Source organism: Schistocerca americana, chromosome X (assembly GCF_021461395.2).
Source record: "Schistocerca americana isolate TAMUIC-IGC-003095 chromosome X, iqSchAmer2.1, whole genome shotgun sequence".
Taxonomy (NCBI): Eukaryota; Metazoa; Arthropoda; class Insecta; order Orthoptera; family Acrididae; genus Schistocerca; species Schistocerca americana.
In genome coordinates, this window is record NC_060130.1 from 238,779,138 (window position 1) to 238,788,801 (window position 9,664).

General features: G+C 44.1%; 1 protein-coding gene across 1 annotated transcript in view; it reads left to right on the forward strand.

The window, feature by feature from the left end:
- Positions 1 to 9,406, forward strand: part of LOC124555093 (dual specificity protein phosphatase 10) — a 216,633-nt gene extending 207,227 nt beyond the window's left edge. Inside the window, exon 5 of the mRNA XM_047128888.1 lies at positions 7,119 to 9,406. Coding sequence (XP_046984844.1) covers positions 7,119 to 7,522 — 404 coding nt within the window. The 3' untranslated portion in view covers positions 7,523 to 9,406. The remainder of the gene's footprint in view (positions 1 to 7,118) is intronic.
- Positions 9,407 to 9,664: the final 258 nt, after the last annotated feature.

Consider the following 9,664-nt stretch of genomic DNA (forward strand, 5'->3'; position numbering starts at 1 on the left):
TGCATAGTGACCTGGTGCTGCACACGTCCGGAAATCTAGCAAGTAATTATCGAATTCGTGCTACGCACGGGCGCTACTCCTTTGCGTTATACACGCTGTTAAGCAGTTAGTCATAAATGTTTCAGCTCCTGAGATGTCAAAATTACAGAAGCTTCGTGACATTAGCCTTCGGTTACTGCCCTCCGTTGCAGTTAATTTGTAAGTTCAATATAGGTACAAATTAGCGTCTGGTCGCGTAACATGTAATTCGTGGCGTGAGGATTGCGTGCCGTTTGACCTTGACTGATAATTTTAAAACGCTGATGCGCAGAATGATTCGAAAGTATTGGACAGCTGCAAATCATGGACTCGCTAAGATGAGGTGTAATTTTTCAATTTGTGTCCTACAGGGATTTGGTCGAAGTCGTCGCAAGAACTGGGTGTAGAGCCACGTGGATCTTAGTGCCCTGTTCCCGTTTTCGTTATTCTATGGCAGTTAACATCTGCAGAAGTCTTCCGCTGACAAGATTTCATACCTCTTCGTACCTGCACCCCTATCAGCACTGCAACCACATTACCGCTCGCCTGCGTGCTGGTACGAGTGTTGAAAGTTTGCAGAACACCTGCAAAACGCAGTAAGGTGTAGAACCTTAAATTTCCTTAGGTAGCTACGCTACGGTTAGAGGCAGCAGAGCTCCATGCGTAAGACCAGTCTCACAAATAGAAGACACTGCTGACGCGATCCGCTGGGCTTTGTATGCAAATGGTTGCGGCATCCTGGCGAGTGCGTTTACCCCAGGCCCTGGTCCAAAGCTTGCCACACGCCGAACGCTAAGTGTCTCAGTATTACGTTGGCTGAAAGATAAAAGCGAAATTCTATTTCCAGTGTGATATGCTGTAGTGAAGCACCCAGAAGAGGAGGGTATGTTCTGTTACTTAGATTGCTACAGAATAGTTCACGAAGAATTTGGGAATATGGACCACTTTTTAGTATGGCATTGCATCCTCTGTGGCCAGATTGCCTGCACTGATTCAGCTGCGAAGGGTCTCGTAAAGCCGTTCTGTCCAGAGGCAAGCTTTTCCGCTTCGTAACTGGTCATTCATCTTGTGGGGTCTGATGTCTGAGCTGAGCCCATATTTTTGTCGGGGTTAGACGTGGGATCTTGCTGGCCACGATAGTTCTTAATGACGAGACAGTTCATAAAAGAAACGTTACTTGCGGACGAGAATTTTCCTTTGGAGATGGCACCACGATACTGTCGCATGAAGGATAACACATAAGGACGCAGGATGTCGGTGGTGTAGCGTCGTGCCCCAGTTCCAGCCATGACCTGAAGTCATACGCAATGACTTCCCATGGCGTGACCTCGCGAGATAACAGCTGTGCTTCTCCAGATCACAGGAAAAATACTTTCCCCTAGGTCGCCACTACTCGCGGTTCTGCACTACCTTGGATGACCACCATAGCAATTACACTGAACGCAATGCGATGCCATTCACCAGCAGTCCAAGATTTACTGTCACCGCACCATACTAGGAGCCGTTCGTGTTGTGAATGACATCTTGTACACTGGTCAGAAATTCCGAAGTTCAGCTACTGCTGTTCTCAAATCAACAGGCTGAGATGACCCACTTTAGCAGTTGTCCATTGCTTGGTCTCTGCTGGCCAAATGGAGATCCACAATCCAAATATTTGGCACTCGTACGCGCCATCTCCGTGTGCTTCAGTGATCACTCACCCTTGCGACGCTTCGTGTCCCTTAACTGCTCTACCAAGCCTGGTAAGGACACTATAACAACACTAACGCTCTTCATTAGACCTTCTGTCACAAACAATTGGAGCTCTAATTATTTACATACCCGTTTTTTGTCAGGCAGTGTATATATAACGCGTAAGCTAAATTCTTAAGTTGATAAAACTAAGAAAAGTGCGTCTTGAATAGAGGCGTAGCCATTTCGGTAGTAGGTAATGTGCAAACCGGTTTGTTGTACTCCACTGCTGGTTTTTTCCTTCATAGAAAGAGGCTGACCTTACTGCACTGGCGTGTATGTTGCTGAAAGTAGCTTAGTTATCGGTCTCTCTTCCGTAGCGTTAATCAGGCCTCGTGCAAGCTATCCTTATTGGAGCACAAAGGCTGGATCCACCAGCCACTGCGATCTCCAAACGGAGGTTCATGTTCAGTCGGTATAATTGTCATGGTTAAAGGGGAAGAAATACTGTGACAGGGTGGGAGGTGAGAAGAGTTTGCATAGTTACTGATTGAATGTCGAAAAAGTGGAAGTTAACTTAACTTAGCTGACGGTGGCAAACATATAAAAACTGTAAACTTCACTGGAATACATGTGGGCTGAATGCAAGGTAGAAATGTTGGTTTCTAGAATTGGAGAAGTGAGCTAACTTCCATAGACAGCAATCACTACCAGACATTGCCTATATTAAGATAGTGAGTTTAAAAAACATACGCTTTCGTGTTACTGCTTTATTTTGAGCGTTGCGGTCTCTGGATTTTCTGGTCACAAAAAACATCGATTTCTTAAACCAGTTGTGGAAGTAACAGGCATTGCGCCTAGATCCGATACGTAAAATATTGATGTTCTCAGTAAGTTATCTTTTTCGTGAATTAAATGCGGCGTTACAATCGCACTCCAGCAGCTAAGATTTGCTTGTATTAAGTCTGAGAGAGTTAAACAGGGTCACATGATTCACTAAATTCTTCTCATTGGAGCTGTTATAACCTAAACAAGGTTGGCATTTCAGCACTCACATCTCTACAGGTCCCTAGCGCACGACGGAAGGCGTTTGGTACCAATTCGCGGGTGGAGCGATGGTGAAGTAACTCAGTACGCGCCCTGATCTATTCCTATGAGCTACACAAATTTATGGCAGATCTGTTACATAAACTTCTTTGAACTAAAGTTCTAAGTAGATCGCCCTGAAGTTACTTTCGTGTGGTCGGTTATTAGCCTGCTGTTATCGTAGGATGTCGCTGAATAGTCTTTGATTCCTACTCGATAAGGGCTTGAAAGAATAGGGCAATAACTCCAGTTGACACAACTTATTTGCAGCACAGTTAAAAATGTCGCACTTCCTCAGAATCCTAATTCGATCATTCGCTTTTCCTATATCACGTGTTACCCCAATACAGAAAAGTTGGCACTCTTCACCTCTGAGGCATTTAAATATGATTCCAGTAGCTTAACAATCCTATTACCTTAGTGTTCTTCACTGTATAAGAACATAGAATGGTAAAACTGCTTTGCATCCGTGGGTTGGTTTTGACGCAAGTTCTCCACCAGGAAATGATCCTATTACAGATGGAATGCTCGTGATCTCTGAACAGACAACGAACTCGTTTCGCATTCCTGTAAATCGTCCGGCGACGGTATTTCCTTGTAGACAGTAGCTTTGGAAGCGAATTGGCTGTGGCTATCAAATTAGCTCTGTTCGGAGGTTCTCATCCGTCATAGGCTATGTCTTTGGAAAGCTTGTGACTGTCGATTAATATTAAAGTACGAGAACTGCACCAGTTAACGTTTTTGAGTAGTCTGACGCGTTTCAAAAATTTATTTCCATTTTACAGTACTAAGAGTTCGTCGTGCTATACATGGCATAAAACGAAACTATTCTCGTATTTACTAATGTCATTAGTGTGTGGCGAATTTTTCGTGTCTTACTGAAATTGGATGTGGCGCACGCAGTGTTAGTTTTCCCAGCACATCCTCGTGTGAGATGTACGCATGGGCAGCGAGGACGAGGCAGTGAATGACTCACAGCCAACCGCTTCCGGCCAGCTGCGCCGCGCCTGCGCACTGCTGTCACTCGCTACACCGAATGTGTGGGCCGATAGCGAATGGAGTCACATATTCTCATGTAACTCCCGCAGAGTTGGAGGCCGCAAGCACGTAGTCCACATGGATTGACGCACTTGCACGATAGTTCAGAAACACTTCATAATTGCACGAATACTATATTTTTAAGTGCTTCACCCGTATATTGCGCCTTAGCTCGGTGTTACACTATCAAATTTGTCAAATATTTGTCCAAAATCTTTCTCAACGATATCTGATGGTGTAATAGGGAACTTTGTCAAATGTCGTCCAATATTTGATCAAATCTAGGGCCTCGCTGTAGATTTGGTCAAAGAAGTTGCTTGTCTTCTGTTCACAGCAGTGTGACATGTTACCACATGGAGCGCTAGCATAGCTGCATTCTGTCGTCTGTAGTGTTTTTGTGTACATTGCCGGTGAATACTATTTGTGTGTGCCGACAACTACAAAATTAAGAGATGTATGAAGCTGATGATGCGCTTTACAACGTGAGGCACGCTGAATACGAAAATAGATTACGAAGATTAGAGACCTAACCTAACCCTCTCCGGTAATGTTGCAGTGAGCCTGTCTTCTGCAGATTTGGTAGTTATTAAGTGAATATTGTTCTTTGTGATAAGAGGATACACTTCATTGAGCACATACAGAAATGTATGCTCATACATTCTTAAGTAATTGATATACGACTTGACGTCCGCCACTATAAGCTCACGTAACAAGTTTTGTTGAATGCTTTTATCGTGTCGTCGTAAACCCCACGGCTTCACCCAGGTACGTTTCCTTTCCCCCCCCCCCCCCCCCTCCTCCCCTCCCCTCTTCCGCATATGCACACAGTGCAGTTGTGGTGCAAGCAACTGCAGCGGTTAATAACAAGTTGTCAGCCCGCTTGAACTTTGACGAAAAATATGACAGTGTAATACCCCTTCTAGCACTACGTCAAAGATCTTTGTCAAATATATTTGACTGAATATTTGATCACATCTTTGATCAAATCTTTCACAAAGAAATTTGATAGTGTAATACCGGCCTTAGCTTTGTATTGCCATAGAGAATTTAATGTGCCTAAGAAGTCTTAATCATAACATCTGCTCTGCCAGAGGACTGGGATATAATTTTCATTCTGAAAATGCTTTTTCTCACATGTCAACCAACTTATTTAGTTACTAAAGGTTCCTGTAGAAATCGCTAGCGTAAATTAACTGGTTGCAACCAAAAGACGCGTTCGGTTAAATTTTTTTAACACATGTAGAAAAGACTCGATCACTAGGCACGCCACACAGGGTAGAGCAAAAACAGAACTTGACGTCTTAGCGCGGTGATGGAATGTGGAATGCAGCAAAAATTTTCAGATAGCCTACACATTGTCGTAGGACTACTGGCCGGTGGGTGGTCCGGCAGTCTTTCAGAACGTGCCAAGAGTTTAGGATAGGGTGCCCTCGACGGTATCAACTTCATAGCGATGGTAGCGTAAGTTCGAAAAAGTTACTCCAAGAAGTACTGTTTCCACTGACTTCAAACTTGATTTTTTTTTTGGTGTGAAGTAGAGGAAAACTTCATTAGGGCCACATCGGGCTACTGGTTTCCTGCTTCTGATTTTCCCTATAAACATTTATACACGCAGAAAACTGTCGCTGCCACCTATTCATCCGAAGACCAGTATCAGTTGCAAAGCGATTTAGAAAAGATTGCTGTATGGTGTGGCAGGTGGCAGTTGACGCTAAATAACGAGAAGTGTGAGGTGATCCACAGGAGTTCCAAAAGAAATCCTTTGGAATTCGATTACTCGATAAATAGTTGAATTGACAGCCTTGAGAATTTTACTAAGTACCTGGGTGTTTAAATTACTAACAACTGCTGTTGGAAAGACCACATAGATAATATTGTGGGGTAGGCGAACCAAAGGTTGCGTTTCATTGGCAGGACGCTTAGAAGATGAAACAAGTCCACTTAAGACACCTTACACTACACTCGTTCGCCCTGTTAGAATATTGCTGCGTGGTGTGGGATCCTTACCAGGTGGGATTGACGGAGGACATCGAAAGGGTGCAAAAAGGGCAGCTCGTTTTGTATTATCACGTAATAGGGGAGAGTGTGGCACATATGATACGCGAGTTGGGATGGAAGTCATTAAAGCAAAGATGTTTTTCGTCGCGGCGAGATCTATTTACGAAATTTGTCACCAACTTTCCCTTCCGAATGCGAAAATACCGGGTGATCAAAAAGTCAATATAAATTTGAAAACTGAATAAATCACGGAATAATGTAGATAGAGGTACAAATTGACACACATGCTTGGAATGACGTGGGGTTTTATTAGAACCAAAAAAATACAAGTTCTAAAATGTCCGATAGATGGCGCTTCATCTGATCAGAATAGAAATAATTAGCATAACAAAGTAAGACAGAGCAGACATTATGTTCTTTACAGGAAATGCTCAATATGTCCACCACCATTCCTCAACAATAGCTGTAGTCGAGGAATAATGTTGTGAACAGCACTGTAAAGCATGTCCGGAGTGATGGTGAGGCATTGGCATCAGATGTTGTCTTTCAGCATCCCTAGAGATTTCGGTCGATCACGATACACTTGCGACTTCAGGTAACCCCAAAGCTAATAATCGCACGGACTGAGGTCTGGGGACCTGCGAGGCCGAGCATGACGAAAGTGGCGGCTGAGCACACGATCACCACCAAACGACGCGCACAAGATTGCTTTCACGCGTCTAGCAATATGGGGTGGAGCGCCATCCTGCATGAACATCGTACGTTCCAGCAGGTGTTTATGAGCCAGGCTGAGAATGAGATTGTGTAACATATCGGCGTACCTCACCCGTCACGGTAGCAGTTACTGACGTTCTGCTGTCCAGCGCCATCTGTCTGACATTTTGTGAACTTTTTGGTCCTAATAAAACCCCATGTAATTCCAAGCATGTGTGTCAATTTTTACCCCTCTATCTACATTATTCCGTGGTTTAAGTTTTCAAATTTATACTGACTTTTTGACCACCCTGTATCATTCCTACATAGGTAGGAATGATCATCAAAATAAAATAAGAGAAATTAGAGCTCTAACAGAAAGGTTTAGGTGTTAGTTTTTCCCGTGCGCTGTTAGTGGAATGGTATAGATGTATGATTGTGGTTCGATGAACCCTCTGCCAAGCACTTCAATGTGAATTGCAGAGTGATCATGTAGATGTATTAAACATAGCACTCGTTCACTTTCTGGTACATGCACGCAACCTTGGGGTCTGACGATTTGACGTTTTGAAATTGATACGGTGCACGTTGTGAGGAACACGATACTGTTGCAGAGGAGGCGCGCAAGACGGGCACGAGCGTGCTGGTACACTGCCAGGCCGGCATCTCGCGCTCCGCCACCATCGCCATCGCCTACATCATGAAGCACAAGCTGCTGAGCATGGTGGACGCGTACAAGCTGGTCAAGTCGGCCCGGCCCATCATCTCGCCCAACCTCAACTTCATGGGCCAGCTGGTGGAGCTGGAGCAGTGCCTGAGTCAGCGGTCGTCGCCGGCCGCCGCCGCCAAGACGCCGGAGGCGGGCCCCGCCGCGGGGCTGGCCGCGGAGCCGGCACAGGAGCAAGCCGCCCCCGCAAGCGCCCCCGCCCCCACTGCCGCCATCGCCGCCGCACCGTCGCCCGCGCCGGCAGCCGCAGAGCCGCCCTGGAGCCGCCACAAGCCTGCGTGCGTCGCCTGAACACCATCGCCACGTCTCCGCCCGCACCGGAGCCACCGTGTGGTTTTTTAATCTAGTCGTTTCCTGTCATGAGAAAAAAGGCTGTGTTTACAAACTGTGTGTGTGTGTGTGTGTGTGTGTGTGTGTGTGTGTGTGTGTGTGTAGGGGGGCGTGCGCGGTGCGGCGGGACGCGGTTAGAGATTCTATCTCCGCCAGTGCTAGTGGCCGTTTTCTGCCTACTCGAACGCTCTCCACAGAGTTGTGTTAAGTACAAGGTGTATGTGTAGCCATGAAGAAGCTGGACGTGAGCTGTAAAGATCGCGTGTACTGACGCTGTGCAGTGCTCTTGTGAAGTGTCGTGGAGACCTGCTCCACCCTGGAAATACGTGTCGGAGCTTTAGAGCTTTAAAATTCCGAAACTTTTACTTTCCCCACAAAGTTTTCATTGTGCTATTTAGTTCGACAGCTCTTCTCGAAAGCGCATCTACTGGCAAATCTAGGTTTGTAGACGAAGTGTTAGTTTTGTAATAGCTGTGTTTGAAAGATTCACAATAAGCTCTGTAGATTTCCGTATTCAGATTACCGTCTAGTGTTTGTGCTGGACGTGAGGATGTGTGGAATGTCTGTCTTTGTCCTGAAAATGTCTGTACCCTTCTGTTCTGTTAGAACATTTCTTTTGCAGTTCCTCAATACTTCTAAACCCCTGTAACCGGTTGTCAGAGCCACATGTTTGCCACCCTGTGTATTGTAAGAGGACACCGTGGAGATTGTGGGGCTATAGAACGGCAGTGGTTTGCGAAAAACTGTTACGGTGAGATAGTAATAGTGTCACAGATAGTGATTCGTATTACTGCCGTAAAGACTGGACCAGAGGATCCTGTACTTCAGATTGCTGTTATCCTTCATTTTTGCTCCAATTTTGTTGTAGCCATATTTGACAAATAGAAAATTGATATGACCAGTGAATGTCATATACACGTATTTCAGAATATTTACAAAAGTATGCCTCAATATAGTGCTGAATTGGACACGGGTGTCCGCCACAAGTGTGGCTGTGGCTGTACCTGTACCTCTTGAGCTCTAGCATTTTTCTACAGACGTTACTTAGTCACGCTACAGTGAGTTCTATAACTTCACGATTTCACTCGAATATGTTGTTGTAGAGTAATGTAACTGCTTTGTGCTGAAAGTAATGTTATTGTGCGTGACTGAAAAGAATGCATTTTTATTCTGAATTTTGACGAATGGGAACTTGTTTACTTACAAATGAACGCCTTTGGAGCTATATCAAAAATAGCTCAGAATGGTTTGTCAGGACTGTATTTCCCATAAGGTTAAACTGTACTTAGGCTGCGGAAGAGTTTATTTAAGCACTGTAACATAGTTAGAATATTCTGACCTTTTGGGTTATTAAGTGACTTTGTCCGTGATGTGACTGCAGATTTGTCAGCGTTGCTGTAGGCTTTAAAATGTATCGAACATTTTTCATTTGGCTTATGCCATAATAAACTTCCTGTGGTGTGAATGCATTCTGTGGATCCACTATTTGGTGTATTACTGAAACCTTGGGTGTAAATGTTCTGAAGATGTTGAGTGATATGCTATGTAATAAGCCTTGTATGTAGGAATCATGTATTTAGTGAGGTGTGTAACTCTTCTTTTACCATCAAATGTGTATGCTTCATTGTATTGCCACAATTAATCCAAGATTCAGTATTTTTCATTGAAAATAGATGCACATATTTTGTTAAAACTGATTTTGTGCCTTCATCTGTCAGCTGAGTGATAAGATCTGCTGTACAGTGTATTTATATTTGGAAGTTGATTAGCTGTGTCTGCATGGTCGTCATTCCAGTGGAGAAATGTTTATAAATGTTAATTGAAATATAAAGTAATTTGATCTTACTGGGGCTTATTACTTAAATGTTTCACTTCCCATTCCTATTTCACAAAAAAAAATTGTGTACATGCAATTTTCATTGTGGTTCCCCTAGTATCTTGAGTGTCACATTGTTTACTTTTACATGACAAACATTTTCAAATGTATTTTAGTAGAAGGCTTCACATAAGTTTGATGCTTTTCTGCATTATGATATCAAATGAACAGGTAAGTTTCCACAGCAAATTCCAGTGGTTTGACTTCCAGCACATGAAAATACTGAA